General features: G+C 42.6%; 1 protein-coding gene across 5 annotated transcripts in view; it reads left to right on the top strand.

Moving 5' to 3' along the window:
- Positions 1–2653: 2653 nt before the first annotated feature.
- Positions 2654–17196, top strand: part of LOC148021921 (protein STRUBBELIG-RECEPTOR FAMILY 6-like) — a 41189-nt gene continuing 26646 nt past the window's right edge. For 3 of the 5 annotated variants that reach the window (XM_087697452.1, XM_087697454.1, XM_087697453.1), the window contains exon 1: positions 2660–3072. In XM_087697452.1, the coding sequence (XP_087553578.1) occupies positions 2871–3072 (202 nt within the window). In that variant the 5' untranslated portion in view covers positions 2660–2870. Of the gene's footprint in view, positions 3073–17196 lie in introns of all 5 variants that reach the window. The other 2 variants (XM_087697457.1, XM_087697456.1) reach the window with 2 other exon arrangements.

The following is a 17196-nucleotide window of genomic DNA, read 5'->3' as shown; positions in this document are numbered from 1 at the left end:
TAGTCAAGCCATAGTTCATATGAAACAACTGCACATAAGAGTGCAATTGAGCACTACATTAAAGAAACATGTGGGGAGAGAGAGAGAGAGAGAGAGAGAGAGAGAGAGAGAGAGAGAGAGAGAGAGAGAGAGAGAGAGAGAGAGAGAGAGAGAGAGAGAGAGAGAGAGAGAGAGCGCGTGTGTGTGTGTGTGTGTGTGTTGCTCTAGCAAAGTGTGCTTCTTAACAATTACAATGTATATCCCCTTACAAATGCTAAAATAGTTTAGAGCTCACAAGCATAAATAATGCATTGTCAAATCTAGCAACATTCCACATACACATGAGGGAGATATCTGATACAATAGCGGTTAAAGGCTTAGTGCTACTTGATATTCTAAAATGTCATCTTGTTAGAGTGTTCTTAAAACTTCATTTGTTTGTAGTCCTAGCCTTGTGGTAGTGCACTTTTGGATGAGTGTTTTGGGATGGTGGTGGCCCAGTACCCCCATTGTTTGTAGTCCTAGCCTTGTGGTAGTGCACTTTTTGACAAGCATTTTGGGACGATGCTTCCCCAGTACCCCCATTGTTACCATGCTGATGCCATAGTGATAGTGTGGTTAACATACCCTCATTGCCCTATAAGCATCGTGTATGATGCAACTGAATATTCTTGCGAATGAGGATCATTCTTGGTTTTGAGATCACAAATAAGTTCTCCTGAGCGATCAATGATAATTGATTTTGAATGAAAATAAATAAATTTATATTTACTTTCTTAGCACCGTTGCTAAAATTAGGTGGCTTTTCAAGTCTAATTTTTTTTCGAGCTTATGGGTCCCTCCTCCAAATTAGAAGCACTCAGCAACACAATCGATTAGGAGAGAGAAAGGTATGAGGGTGGAGAGATGGATGCACCATCAAAGCTTCTACTGAGAGAAAATTTGGTGTTCAAAATCTTCACAATGGCATCAATATATTTTGGTGAGTGTGCAGCCTCTAGCTATGAGAGTTCGAGAAATAAAGAAAGAAAAATGGAGATGAACATACTTATAATGCGAAAGCAATATTCAAAACCTTTATCAAATATCCGATATTCCAATCCATGAGCAATTGCTCAATGTTCTACAAAATGTCATATACATAAATGTCTTTAGTTCATCTTTCTTCCAACAACAAGGTTCCCAAACAATATGCAAAGAGACATGTCCCAAAATCCTATCACACTTGAAAAGCAAGACATGAGTCACATCTTGGTAATCCATAGATATATATACACCCAACAAAAATAAGCATATGTTTTAGTTTTGAAGGCTTATGATAAACAATAAAATCCAAGCTATGATCAACCCTATTTGATTATAAACAACCCATTGTATTTGTAGACAATCCTATATGCTTCTATGATCAAGATTAGCCCTGTTCTTATATGAGAATAGGCATACTTTTCTTTGTATAAGTTCAGTCCTTTATATTTGGCATAAAACAACCCCCACATGGAGATTCAAAACAACCTTGTTATATGCATTAAATCAGCCCTTGCATTACCTCCCTTAATTTGGGATAGTAGTACACATCTAGTTAGAACAATTCAGGCATGTTCTTAAGGATAACAATTTAGCCATCTTTTAAAATAATTTAGGGATGTTTTGCATCACAAAGATTAGCCCTTTCATCATTCAAAACAACCCCTTCCCTTGGCGATTCACTTTGGCCTTGTCATGCATCAAGACAACCCTTTGTATGATACTTCAATTTAGCCGTAGTATGTGGATCCAAAGCATACCTATTTTACTCTGTTTTGTTATTCTATTCTCCTTCTCTTGTATCCAAAGATTAGAATTGACATGCTTCAAATCAGCTCTTTTCTTCATTCGGCCCTTCTTTCTTATGGCTGTCCACTCCTTATGCATATTCTTATGGTCTTCCTTGGCATGATGAACATGCTTTCTTCCTACTTATTGCTGCCTTGTTGGCACCTTCTAAACAACCCAAATATTGTGTTGGATAGCCCCAAAACTTACACTTCATCCTTCCCTTTCCTACCATGCTTTACTGTTGTCCTTAAAGTTCATGCAATGCTTTCCTAATAGTAACCCTCTTCTTACTCTTTAGACTCAAGGTTTCAAACCTTAGTTAATGAGTTTTAAACTTGAGAGGTTCATGAACATGAATGGATCCATGCTCATGACATACCAAGTGCAATGAATATCAAATACAAGCCATGTCATTTAGGCCTTATATATCTTCCAAATATGCTCTCTCATAGAGTTTCTATGTCTAGCTTGCCAAACCACACAACAAAGGGTTGTCAAAAACCACCTCATGTGAACACAATTGGGTTTCAAAAACCTTTCCAACTGGTGGAAACCACTCGAAAACCACCTCGCGTGAACGGCACCTCTCTCTATTTTCTGTCCACCTCATGCAAACACAATTGGGCTTCAAAAACCTTTCCAACTGTTGGAAACCACTCAAAAACCACCGCGTGTGAACGGCACCTCTCTTTTTTCTCTCCATGTGTTTAGTTCTTGCTTGTCTGGGATTTGCTTCATACCAGTCGCCCACTTGGCCATGTCAATTCGCCCTGCAAAGTCCAGAACCTTTCTTTTGTCTTTTTCCAGCTTTGCCTTTCATCCTTTGCATCCTCTTCACAGTTCCCGAATCCCCAAACAACCACCTATCCGTTTACAGTCTCTCTCTCTCCCCCCGCCCCCCACCACAAACAGATGCTAGGTCCACTTCTGTTCTTTGCTCTGCATAAACAATCTCCGGCCTCTTTTTCCTCCCAGGAATAAACTCCTCCTTCATCTGTCTGTCTGTCTTTCTCCCCCCCGCTCTTCCCGGAATTCTGAGCTCTTGTGTACTCCTTCCTTCTCTACAATTTTCTCCCATGCTCTGCAGGAAGCTAGCAATTTTTGTCGGCCTTCCTCTGCTGTTTTTCTTTGGTCGTTTGTTAGAAAAGGGGCCATACCCCAGTACGATTATGGAGGCTCGATTCGGTGGGGCAGCTGCTATGGAGATAGTCCCGTTTTTAGCTGTTCTCCTTGTCTCACTGGTTGCTTCAGCTCGAGCTCTTACCAACCAAGAAGACGGTTTGTCTAACAAATCCTTTCATTCGTGTCCTAATATTTAAGCTGGTAGTAGTTGTAATTTAGGCCAAATTACTTCACCTCTACTAGAGAGCATTGCTCTGTGACAACATACTCAGAGAGTACACCTTTTCATCAATCCAGACATTAACAAGCGATAGATGAGTTTATTCTGTAGAAACAGCAAGCAATCATGTTGCCTGCCTCGAGTGATAATAATACGCGAGTCCAAGAATAAATTGTTGAGAGATGAGTAATTCGAAATCCGTTGGATTAGCTCCCTAGATATCTCTACTTTGTTATTTTGCACCTCTCCAGGGAGAGCTCTGTTTTAGTCCAGACAGAAACAATTGAGAGATGGGTAGTGCGAAGATCCACGGATTTGTTGGATCTTTTTTAAGCAGAGTGCAGCATCCTTCTTCATATAGAATGGAAGCAGGCTTGAGTTTCATATTTGAAGGTTGAAGGACCATACCGGCATGACACATCTCTGGAGTTGCCAGCATCAGGATCTGGAATCGCATAACAAGCAGCTTATTGTGGGAGTTGAGTAGTACACTGCCACAGGGAAACGTAATTACCCAGTGAAACAGAGCATTGTCTTAACACACACAGAAGGTTACGTTGATGGTTTTGAATCTGCCAGTGGATCAGACCTATAAGCTAGGGCTTCCACATGAAGCAAATTGCAGCAATTCTTCTGAAATAACTTTTCATCATACTGCTTCGAGTTTCGAGACCTTACAAATGATGGAGTTTCTTTTGCTTTCTCTTATGATAACGATATAGGTGAAAGTTGGTGACAGATCATTTGAAAGCAAAACAAAATAGGCAGACTCATAGTATGATTCTCATCCAAGGAGGAACAATAGTTGATATATGTCCAGTCAGGAAGTTGCTTTGTTAAAAGGGTTATTGGAAAGATCAGCTGTTGTGAAGATGTACATGCTAAACCATGTATAAATATATGTGCAGAAGAGCATTTTAAGACTGATCTTGTGTGTTGGTACTTCTGCCTTACTCTGATCATGCATGATATCATCATCACGAGGGTCCATTGGTATCCCAGTAGATCTCCTCTATATCAAACTCTGAAAGATATTTGCCAATCCCACTTGGATGTTTTGGAAAGCTCAGAATTAGGCTTATTGTTCTCTAATTTGAGCCGGGTTTATAGTTTAGAGTTGTTAAGGTTGCATAGAATCTTAGGGAACCATACTTCTGAATTGTTACGAAAGTTGATGATCAGTTGAGCAAGTGAATGTTTAAATAGGTGGGTTATTCAAATAAGTTTTTATGCCTCAGTCTTTAGGCGTGTGGCTGCCTGCTCATGTTTGCAGTCCCCTTAGCCATTGCATGACAGTTTTGGTGCTTAGCCCATGCCAATAACGGATGTGCTTTGATTCAGCTCTGCATTGCCCCTGTGCTGAGAACAGTTTTGCTTGCTAGACAGCTCTGCAATGCCCCTGTGCTGAGAACAGTTCTGCTTGCTAGACAGTTGTAGTTTTGGTCTGTTTATTGTAGTCAGCCTTGCTGCCCAGGTTGCCACCAGATCATTGTTGTCTTGCTGCTTTGCGTTTTTTTACAGCCAGTTCCAATAGTGCAGTCTACCTTTTGTAGTTTGGTGTGTGTCTTTTGTGTATGTTCCTGCCAGAGCCTTTGCCATCATTGTTGCAATCATTGTGGTTTTTAATTGGCTAGTCTTGTTTCCTTCATATGCATGATTGCTACTTTGGATCCCAAGTTCATTTTGAGCTGTATGTAACACTTCTTTTTCTCAAGATCAGGCATTTGGATTCTTTTGCGGTTTGGTGTGTGTCATTTGTGGAAGTTCTTGCCACAGTGTTTGCCATCATTGTTGCAACTATCGTTTGGACCCCAAGTAAACTTTGAGCTCAGGATCAAGCATTTGAGTTCTTTGCTATCCACTTCAATCAATCAACTACTTCAATTGCTTTCTGACTTGCAACTGAAGAATTTTTGTGTGACTGGTTGTTCTACTGTACTTTCACTTTATGCATTGTTTGCAATGCTCTCCACTGCTATAGGATTTTAATATGTGGGAAACAGTTCTTGAGTTACATGGACAGGTCATCAAGCTTGTTGCATATATGAAGTGGAATTTTCCTTGGTATTCACATGCATTGATTTTCCTTTTTTGCTTAGTTAAATTTTTATTTTAGAAAAGAAGCTACATCTTTTTTGAAACATGAAAATGAGAATATTTTCTATTCAATGTTTTGTTAGGTTTGGTACAAAATTTCCATTATTGTGCACATTTTTGCCATCTAGATGTCATGTTGTGTAACGTGTCTACCTATCGGCTGTCCAAGCACGTTTTAGCGGTCCATTGAGAAACAAATCTAAGCGTTGTTGCCTGGTACTCTTAGGGAATGTTCCGGGGTTTGTCGCCTAGGGTTTCCCGAGTCCACCTCACAATGGAATGTTCACGGCCAAACCCACCAGGATTGACTTGAAATCGGGGTTTCTAGGGCCAAGGTCTCCTAACAGTATTCTAGCGTCCGGTTTTTGACATGCTACTTTACGCAGAGATCTATACCGCACTTGGTTCAAAGAGAATGGGAAACGAGAGGGATGCGCCACTCAATCTCTCTGCTCGTAGGGCATAGTCCCATTCCGGTCCCCTAAAATGGTATGAATTGGGTTCTAACTTAACAATACCTTAAGTTGAATGGCGATAGATCCTTGTGAGAAGCCTCCCGGTTCTCTGGGACCACCCTTCCGTAGGACGGACCCGTCGGGGATTCCGTCCACCCGCTTCCCTTGATAGCTTTAGTTTTCTAACTAGGTTCTACCACATTTATGTGTGACATTTCAAATCAGCTTCATTAATTAAACCTTTTAGGGAACAAGGTTCGTTCGCGTAATTTACAATATAGACACGAAAACAAAACAAGTAGTCATTTTGACAAACAAGTTCCTTAACTTATCTTCAAGTTAATCTTTGTCTCATGTCCATACAGGAGAATTATATATCCCTTCTGTCCAACAGAAGTACCCGGTCCAAATCACATGGTACAAAAATTTTCATCCTTTATTTAAAATAGAATCTTTCAACGCCTCAGACATTGGGCTCACGGTAATCTATAGCTTCGTTCCGAACTCGGCAAGGGGTGTCCAGAGCTCCACTAAACCCAAGCGACCTAGGAGTGAGACACACTTTTCATGGTTGGCCTTTTCACCACTTGACCTTCGGCCCGTGAATCGAGCAATGCTCTCTCAGGGTAATTTGTGGTGCGATCTTGGAGATGATCCACTCGTGCAAATATTCTTCTTTAATTAACCAATTAAGAATCAAGCATAATCAAGGTAATTAGCCTAATATCATCTTCTAGAAAAACATTCATTTATTTCCATGGCTACTTGTCATTACAAACCCTGCCATACATTTTCCATCAACACAAGCCTTGGAATATTTATCCAAATCACAATGCAATAATCAATTGATTGAAAGAAAAACATCTAGGGTATTGTTCAATCAACCAACAAACTAGTTGTATTTTTTTCAAACAATACAAGAATAGACGTGATAATAATGCCATCGCATATTCGCTCTCTCCCTTGGGATTAAAGAGCGATTCTATGCAAAATTTACTTAATACTTGCATGCACAATTTTTAATGTTATTCTTTTTACAATTATGCTATTCATAACCCCTAATCGATTGCTCTATCAACGAATAAGCCATACGCAACTAAGTCCAATTAACTTTCCTTAATACATGCATTTTGCAAACTCCCATCTTTCAAATATGTGAGAAGAGGCCTATCCCTTCCGATGATCTATTCTCGTACATCATATAGTATGGAGCCTAATATATCTCATGCGAGAATCAAAGCAAGCATCTATCAATTTAGAAATACATTACTTATGACCGGAACCGCAGTTGGATTGATAGTGATGCTTTTGTCCGAAGCCTCGTTGCTGGCTATAGGATTGCCATCCGCATGTGACATTCTTCGCTTGGAGGCTATCGTCCGTAAGTAGACTCAAGAGATTAAGAAGGCGGAATAGATTTGAGATGGGAGAGTGTAAGAGAAGATTGTTAAGTCGATGATCGGGATAGAGAAAATTGAGCTAACTCTCTTCCTTGCAGCCTCTCGGGGTAAATATTCTCTCTTTCTCTCTTTCTCTCTCTCAATCTCTTGGAGGGGTATCCTCTCTCTATCTCTCTCTTGTAGTCTCTTGGGGTCTCCTTATGCTCTCTTGTGTCTCCCCATGCCTCATATTTATAATGAATTAGAGAGGAGGGGATGAGGCTGAGAACAAGAGTTCTTGGTGGAAGGACTCTTGGAAAACTCAGTGACCTGATGCTTAACTCATAAATCTGATGGTTTCATTGGCTTCAAAAGGGGGGTAAAACTCCAAGACACTTGACTAGAAAGCTTTCAAATCACTTCTTTTTTCTCTCCCTGTTCGAAGTGCTGTCTACTGCTTGTAGACTGCGATCACGGCGCACGCAATTTCGCCCATCTCTCTTTATTTTTTTCTTTTTATAAAATCTCTAAAACTAACTAAAACATCACTTGTCTTTTATTTTAAATGACATTTAGTTCTATCTTTTTAGGATAATATCTAAAATATCTAGAATATGCTACTTTTGCCCAAAATCTAATATTTTTGGACTATTCGAACTATACACATTAATACTAGTGATTAATATGGTGCCATAATTTATTCACCTTTATAGTGACCCATCTCTTGGTCTCCACCATCTGATAGTATATCTAGTTACCAGACCTCTTCTCGAAATCATTCGGAATCACAAACTTCTAGTCATGCCATGGATTCAATGACTATAGCACTAGTAAAGGAGAAAACCTCTGAAGTTTGACTGGTATGGATGACCAGATATCACAATATCCACGGGGTACCCGAAAGCGTTGACGAATATGCCGAAAAGAGTAAAGACGTGACTGCCCAGGAATAACACCATGAAAAATTGTCTGCAACCCTAAACGAGCCATCCGATTAAACTTGAGTCTATGCAAATCTTTGTCCGGTTAATTCAACAACCTGGAGGAGGCTAAGAGCTCTCCTTGTAGTGAATTCGCCTCCTTGCGAATCTCAGGAGGGCGTAAATCTGAAAAACGTAAGATCTCTTGCCAAGATGCAATCAAATGAGAAAGAAGAAAAGACTAGGTGGTTTTAATTGGCCTCGAGGAGTTGAGCACATGCCACCAGGAGGCAGGAATAACTGTATCACCATGAGAGATGCCAGTCTTTTCAATTAAAAATTTTGCAATGTCCGACCAAGGATGACTTTGTACACATAACGCCTGCAAAAGGGCCAACCTCAAGGCTTTCATATGCAAATGAACATTCAATAAGGCTGCTCCCCCCATTCGTTTAGGCATAGTCACATGTTGCTACGAAATCCAAACGTGACCCAACCGATTTTCCTTCTTTTTCCACAACATAAACATGATAGGCTGAACAAGTTCCAAAAGGGACTTCTTAGTCAAGGGAAGTAGTGGCAAAAAGAACGATATCATACTGATCATAATACTTTGAGTAACTTTCAGTCTGACATGTAAAGGCCAGCCTTGAGATTTCCAGTACATGAACTTGTCATGAATCCGAGAGGCCATCCAATCCAGCAAGGCCCGGGGTGCTACCTCCACACCAATAGGATATCCCAAGTGTTTAGTTATATTTCCTTTTGGGACCACAAGTCCATGCTAGCCTAAGGCCTGCACACCAGTCTCCGTACAGGAGAGGAAGAATAGATTTCTCCGTATTAATATGAAGACTAGATGCCAAAGCAAAAAGATTCCATGCCACCATTGCCTGATTAACGTAAGTGTGATTAGCGTGAAGGAACATAAAAGAATCATCTTCCAAAGATTGACCCACAAGTTGAGTACCATTGGGGAAGAGTCAAGCCAACTATTTCGCCTTGATCAGCCAACCTATCCAACAATGAGAGCATCGGGTGAGTGACCAAAGCAAAAAACAAAGGGCTGAGAGGGCAGCCTTGCCTAAGAGATCGAGGTAAGGCAATTTCTTCCGTGATCCCTCCATTAAGAGCAAGACGAGCCACAACTCCCTGACCAATAGTGTCAACAAGAGAAACCATGCGAGGGCCAAATCCCATTGTAGACAATAATTGCCGCAAAAAAGGCCAGCTAACATGATCAAATACCTTCTCAATATCGAGCTGAAGCATTACTACTTGCTGTCCTGAAGCTTTAGCATAGTCAATTCCCAGCTCAACATTCAAGATGTTGTGTGCATGATATTCCGACCTTTAATGAAACCATATTGATGTGGATGAACCAGGTGTGGAAAAACTTTTTGCAATTTGTTGGCAATGATTTTGGAGAAGATTTTATATAATGAACCCATAACAGAATTAGGTCTCCATTGTTTCAAAGAGGTTGGGGAGGGAACCTGGGGCAACGACTGAATGACAACAATCTCTCAATCGAATACCATGATACCAAAGTTCCACACTTGTTGACACGGGTGAGTCAATGGGTCTTTAAGCTGCTGCACATTAGCTGAAAACAACTCATTAGGAAGCCCATATCAGCCAAGGCTTTTCCTTCGGGGTAGATGGGATAACACTTCTTCCACTTCATCTTCTGAAATATTCGCCTCCATTAAGTTCACCCATTCTAGTTTGACTCGAATGCTTACCAACTCGCAAATATATCGGCGAGTAGAGAGGAGGACATCAGAAGAATTCTCTTGTGGACCCAGCAAGGACTTATAAAAGTCGATGCACATACAAATGATGGAGGCTGGATCCATCACCATAACACCCTGTTCATCCATTAAGCGCACAATATTTTCCCTAGCATATATCTGGTGCAAGCGAGCAAAGAATTGATTGGATTGACAGTCATTATCGTATAAAGCTTCAGCTCTAGCCAACAGTTTGTATTTTGCATATTCTTGTTCTTGAAGAGAATGAACCCTGCCTTTCAACCATTCAATGCATGTGATCAAGTCATCATTAGAATCCCCTGATTGACTTAAAGACAAGGAGTGGGCCAATAAAGGTTAGGCATTTTGTAATTCAGCTCGTAAAGAGGAAGCTTGCTGAATACCATACTGATAGAATAATTGTCGGGCATTATCCCTAAAAATAGCCCATGCGTCCCTCCCTCCAGATAGGGCCTTCAAGCTAAAGGAAGCGATCGGTCGTTGAACATATTCCAAAAATTGATTCTCCTGCAAAAAAGATTGATTAAAATGAAGTGGCAACTGAGTAAGAAGAGCCTTAAATACTGTTAAGAAATACCCTAACACAGAAACATAAACAAAAATCGTACGACAAAGCACAGACTGATTAAAGAACACAGTTAGGGTTAGGGTAACTCAGAGATAATGAACACAGTGAATAAATGAAGTGATATAACCACTAAATAATATGATGCTCATGCAGCAAACACACTATGCAGTGAATGAATACTGAACCTCAAACTCCTGTATCTCAAGGATCAGGGTAGGGGTAATGAGCCGGAGAGTGTGTCGTACTCCGAACAGATCCCAAATCGCAACAAGGCAGCCTCCGGATGTCGAACACCAGCAAACGCAGGAGTGAGAAGCTGGATTTGATGCAAACAATAGTGAGGAGAGAGAAAGACTAAACACGCAAGCAGGACAGCTTGTAGGAGAGAGAAAGACTAAAAACGTAGGCAACAGGTGAGAGAAAGACTAAAAACGTAGGCAGCAGGACTGTGATGACGTGATAGGCTGTACGGCAGCAGGTCTGCACAGGAACAGTAGTCGCCTGACTGAAATCAACTCCAAATTGGGTGAAGAGGGCTAGAAATCAGGCGTCACAACTGATAGAGACAACACTGGACAGCTTCGGCTAAGATGTCCTCCCTGAACGGGGTGTGGGCAGCAAGCTGAAACACTTGAAATCTGCAAAAAAGAGATTAAGGAAAGAGTGGGGGGCTGGCTGCCAATTTACAGAAAATTAGGGTTCTAGATCCTCTCCCACTTAACTCTCTCAATCCGCTCCCCATTTTAGGGTTTTGGCTAAAATAAGCTTTTTTTGGGGCTGTTTAAGTGTCTAAGTGTATTTCTTAGCACAACACCCCCTCTTAGGCCCAAAATAGGGCTAGAAAAGTAGGCCAGCCTAAATTTTGATTTACCCTAAGGTGTTCCACCCCAAAGTAGCCAGGGCATGGAACAAAGGGTACGCGTCAGTTGCCCAATGGCCTACCAAGACTACAGAGGCGATGATTATCTTTCCAAGAGAGCCCAAGTGATCACCCCAGAGAGGCCAGCGCATCGTACCAAGGGTGCACGTTGGCTGCCCAAGGGCCTACCAAGTCCTATAAAGGCGGATGGATACAACAATGGACTGTGTTGGGTGTGTTTTTTTTGTTTTGGTTGAAAAAGTGTTTTGAAAATACATAAGGAATATAGGGGAAGTGGCCAATTAAGTGACAGATAGAAAAGGATAAAGAGAGTTTTAAACCCAAGTCATTCACAAAACTAGCAAGCCAATCCCTCACACTGACTAGAATAAGTGCTTAAGGATGATAAAAGTGTGTGTGTGTGTGCCAATCATGTGGTGAATATATGTAGAGGCAAAAAAGATGATGGTGGGCTTAGCAAGACAAGCAAAGCAAGCAAGGGTAGGGAAACTGCCTTTTAGGAGAACTGCCATGTGCTATGCTACGAATATGGTGGATCTTAGAGTCGACCACTCCAAAAGACCGAAGAGGGATAAATGCGCACAGATGCATGTTTACATGAACAGAATGCCAATGCATGGGGTAATGCAAAGGGAGATGCAAGATGACATGCTCATGCTATATGCTATGCAATGATGCCACTTGGACAGTGCCCTCACAGGGGAATTGTTCACTTGTCCAAGTGGCCTTTTACAATCATGTCATCCTCACAGTGCGGATGAAGTTACAAATGTCCATAATACAATACAAAAGAATAAATGAATACAATGTCTAAAAAATGTAAGCATCATCACAATCACTATCAAGAGTAGAAGCCGTCCCCTCTCAAATTGGAAGGGAAAGCAAGAGAGAAGCACCCTCTCCCCATCAAGCTGAAGAAGTAGAGGAGGGTGTATCCAAGCCAATCCTTGGTAGCAGGTATTGAAAAACCGGCCAGTTGACCGCTTAGGTTAAAATATCTGCAAAATTATCTAATGAAGGCACAAACTCTAGGCGAATAGTGCCTAGCTCAACCTGCTCTTTGGAAAAGTGAAAGTGGATTCCCACATGCCGTGTCCGTGGTGTGATGATCGGACTGCTCGCAAGGGCAATGGCACTCTGGTTGTCACAGTAGACAATTGTGGGAGAGTCACATGGAAAATGAAGCGCCGCCAGTAAACTCCTCAGATAGATGGCCTCGATGGTGCCATCGAAGAGAGCCCAGTACTCAGCCTCAGCCGTGGAAGCCGCCACTGTCTTCTGTTTACGGCTGGACTAAGAAATGGGAGCTGTGCCTAAGGTAAAGAGGTAGCCGCCATGGGACCGCTAGTTGTCAGAATCTTTTGCGCTATCAGAATCAATGTACCCCTGCAAACATAAACCAGAACCATATGTCAGGCCATAAGAAAAAGTACACCGCAAATAACGCAACACATGAAGACATGCAGTCCAATGTGACATCCTAGGTGTTGTAAAATACTAATCGAGTATACTAATTGAGTAAGCTAAATCTTGCCTAGTGTGAATTAACCAAAGAAGTTTTCCTACAACAGAGCGATAGGGGTATGGTCATCGAAGGGCTGTCCTAGGGTATCCTTCGACAAGTGGACAGTAGGATCAAGAGGCGTGGCGACTGGCTGTGTCTGATCCGTAGTGTATTGGTCCACGAGCTGAAGTGCGTACTTCTGCTGTGACACAAAAATACAGCCCCCAGAATGAACTACCTCAATCTCCAAAAAATAGGACAACAAACCAAGGTCTGTCATTTCAAATGTAGCTTGAAGCTTAGCCTTAATTTTTGCTATGGTAGCAGAATTTGAACCTGGATGAGTAAGTGATCAACGTATAGCAGGGTATAGCTAACCCCCTTTGTAGTAGATCGAACATATAAGTTCGGGTCATAAGGGGTAGAATGGTATCCATGAGTTTGTAAAAACTCATCCATCCTATGGAACCAAGACCGCGGCGCTTGCTTCAGCCATAAAGAGCTTTATGCAAGCGGAATACCTTATTCCTCGTGTTGCTAGAAGGAAAGCTTGGTGGCTGCTCCATATAGACCTCCTCCTCGAGAAAACCATTTAGGAAGGCACTCTTGACATCTATTTGATGTATCGGCCAACCGTGGTGAGAGGGTAGCGCGAGTAGCAACCGAAAGGAAGTCAAACGTGCAGTAGGGGCAAAGGTCTTTTCATAATCAATGCCATACTTTTGTCGAAACCCTTGCACTACAAGGCGAGCCTTGTACTTGTCTAAAGTTCCATCAACTTTTAGCTTAGTCCTAAAAATCCACTTTGTCCCGATGACTTTCTTGTGGCTCGGATGATCTTCCAATGTCCAAGTCGCATTTCGGTCAATACTCTTGAGCTCCTTCTCCATGGCCACTCGCCATAGAGGGTGCTGAAGAGCCTCCTGTCATGTATCCGGCTCAGAATGCGCTATGTAATCAGCTGTAAACATCGACGCAAATGATGCCTGAGGAGCAAGCCAGGCAAATCTTCTAGGTCTCTTCATAGTGGAATTTGGTGGTAGGATCCCCGAATTCCGCAAGGTTTGTTGGTACTAGTGAGGTTACGGGTCTCGCAAAGGGGGCCTAGGAACTAAAGAATGTGCGGGAAGGTCAGGAGCGGGAAGTAGATCAGGCTTAGTAGGCACGATCTCCGATGATGTGGAAGAAGAAATTGGATTGGAATCCGGTGCAGAGGACTGCACAATATTCCTCTCGTCAAAGACGACATCCCATCTAACGATCACCTTTTTTGTCCGAGGATCAAACAAACGATAGGCTTTCGCCTCAGAGGAATATTCGACAAAAATAAGAAGATCAGCTCGGGGAGTGAGCTTTCCTATCTTGTCGTCAGGCGTGCGTGAATATGCACGACACCCGAAGACTCTAAAGTGGGAAATAACAAGCCGAGAGCCAAAGAATGCCTCATACGGGGTCTTTTGAGGAAAAGCCGTAGTCGAGCACTAGTTAAGGATGTAAAATGAAGTGTTAATAGCCTCGATCCAAAGGCGCTCGGGAAGCTCTGCTGAGAACAACATAGAGCGTGCCATTTCCATGATTGTCCGGTTCCTACGCTCTATAACTTCATTCTGAGAAGGGGAGTTGGTAGAGGTGAGCTGGTGAGAAATGCCATGCTGCTGTAGAAACTCGGAGAACTCGTGGGAGATAAACTCACCACCGCTATCACTCCTCATGCAACCGACACGACGACCAGTTTGCTTATGAACCAACAGCACCCAAGTAGAAAAGTATGTGAAAGCATCGGATTTATGATTGAGGAAGTACACCCACAAGTATCTAGAATGATCATCCACTATAAAAAAAGAAGTACAGTGCGCCATTCAAGGCAATAGTGGATGTCAACCCATAAAGATCAACATGAATCAATCTAAGAGGCGCCTCAGCTCTATGAGAGAACTGCTAAGGAAATGGGGTACGGTGCTACTTCCTGAGCTGACAAGCTTTACAGACATCTCAAGCTAGCTTCAGGCTGGAAGGCCCTCAACTACCTCACGACGTGACAACTCATAAAGTGAGTCATAACCAAGATGCCCTAAGTGAAAATGCCAAAGACGCTCATTGTTCGTAGGCTCAGGCGTGGAAGGTATGGAACATGGAGCCCTTGGCTGTCGGCTCGATCAGAAAGTGTCATGTAGTATAGCCCATTAGGTTGTGTCTCACCACGAGCAATCACTAAACTAGTCAGAGAGTCAAGCATCTCGACTGTGGTTGTTGTAAAGAAAACCGCTCGCCCCAGTCGGCAAAGCTGCTGAATAGATAACAAGTTCACCCCAAGCTGAGGGACATAATATACATTGTCTAGTGTAGCCAGATCCAGATCCTTATTAGTGGCAAAACTCACACAACCTTGTGCTTGAATCTTGACCGAGGAGTTGTTTCCTACGCGGACCCGCCCGGCTATAGGGGCTTAGGTACGGAAGATGTTTTCTATAGGAGTCATGTGATGTGTAGCTCCATTGTTCACAATCCAAACAGGAGCTGAAGTGCTGGCTGTGTTGAGTGGGCCTCTGCGGTAACCGCGTCGAGAGGCAACTCACAGATATGGACGAGACTCGCGTCTGATGTCTCTATGGAGACGATGTGGGCCTTTGCAGACTAGTCAGACAAGCCCTTTGGAGTTGAGAACGTTGTCGATTGAGATGGTTGTGGGGTGGCAGTGTGAGTCTGACCTTTAAACTGCCCCTTGCCATCACCTTGCTTCCCCTGCAGGGGGTTGCTCGACTGAGGGGCAGGGGTCTGAGACTTAGGTTTTGGTGATGTGCCTCTTTCCTTTGATCGACACTCGTCGTCAAAATGGCCAGTCTTCTGACAATATTGACAATACCTATTCTTTTTAGGTAAATTTTGCCACCCAGGTTTGAGAGATTGGGATGTTCCTTGTGATTCCCTGGATTGATTTTGCTTTTGCTTTTGATTTTGATTTTGAGTTTGAGTTTGAGTGGAGGTTTGGTTTTGTTTTCCCTTCCCTTATTGCCCTTTCCGAGAATGAGCAACAAGAGCCCCCTCTGAAGAGAAATGCATATGAAACTGATCGAACAACCGTGCGTAATGTAACAACCGACACTCAAATTCATAGAATGTAGGCATGGTAGGTTTTGAAATTATGCCTTACAAAATTGAAGTATTTCCCGGGGAATTTGTTTAGGAACAATGTGACTTGATCGTTAGAGGACTTAGGAGTCCCCATAGTGGAGAATTCAGCGAGGAGACTCCGAAACTCAGCCAACTTGACTTTCAAGTCATCCCGGTCAGTGATTTTGAAAAGTTGAAGCTCATGGTCAAGATTAATACGATGGGTCCTATCCCGAGCCACATAGCGGTCAATCAAGTGTGCCCATCGCTCTGACGCTAAGTCAAAATGTTGAAGTTGAGAATGAAACTTAGGCATTAAGCCTTGCATCAGCTCGACAATAGCGGAGGCATTCCTAGTGTTCCATGAGCGAACAACCTCGTATGGAACAAGTGCAGGATCGGGTTGGGGTTCCAACCCATGCACAAGATCCCATAGGTTCTGGGAGTCAAGGACGTGTCTCATCAAGTTCGACCAAGTAGTAAAGTTTGACACGTTAAAATGAGTCTTGTTATTAAATGCATGCTTGTTGGCAGAAGATGAGCTAGAACCATGAGGTGTCGAGTAGGTAGGGTAAGATGGATGTGAGGGATAAGATTGTGAAGGGTAAGATGGTGGAGGTGGATGTGTTTGATAAGGAGGAGGAGGAGGGGAAAAAGATAGGTAGGTAGAAGTAGGTTGTGAGTGTCCAATGATTGCCGATTGAGACGGGGGCATTGGAATATGAATGTTTCCATAAGATGCCGGTGTATGTGAAGGCAGTGGGATACGGAAGCCCTATCCAAAGTGAGTGAGGTTGGGGCACAACAGTATGACAAGAAGGTCCACTAGGGTAAGTCAGGGAGGCAAACTGTGGAGTCAATTGATCCACACTCGGGAGAGACTGGGGGGGATACCCAAACTGCAATGATCTCGAAAGTGTGTGTGAAGTAAGTGGAACACCACCCGGCAGAGGTAAGGATGAGGTCGTAAAGATGTGCCTATGTTTCCATAACCCCCGGTGTGAGGTGCGATGCAAAATAAGGTGTCTGAAATGGAAAAGTGAATGGTGTGAATGGAAGTGGAGAAGCAATGGATGAATATGGTGGGACGGGTGGGTTTTGAAAATGAGGTGTATGAGGTGCAGATGCATTTTGTTCATTTTTATCATTCAATGATTGGAAATGAAAATGTGAAGATGATGATGCACCATGCAATGAAGAAAAAGGAACACCAAATTCATTCTGATTTTGTGAAGTAGACATAAAATAAGGAAGGGTAGAAGAAAAGGTACCTGGCTTTTTCTTATAATTCCCATGATGTGTGTTAACATACAAGAATTGGTCCTCAAGAGGACCTTTTCCGTAGTCAACAGACTGTACACTTTCTTCCAC

The sequence above is a fragment of the Lygodium microphyllum genome, chromosome 17, assembly GCF_053477565.2.
Source record: "Lygodium microphyllum isolate KBCC chromosome 17, Lygodium_microphyllum_v1.1.10, whole genome shotgun sequence".
Taxonomy (NCBI): Eukaryota; Viridiplantae; Streptophyta; class Polypodiopsida; order Schizaeales; family Lygodiaceae; genus Lygodium; species Lygodium microphyllum.
The sequence above is the reverse complement of the archived record's forward strand: the minus strand, read 5'-3'. Positions and strand labels throughout refer to the sequence as shown.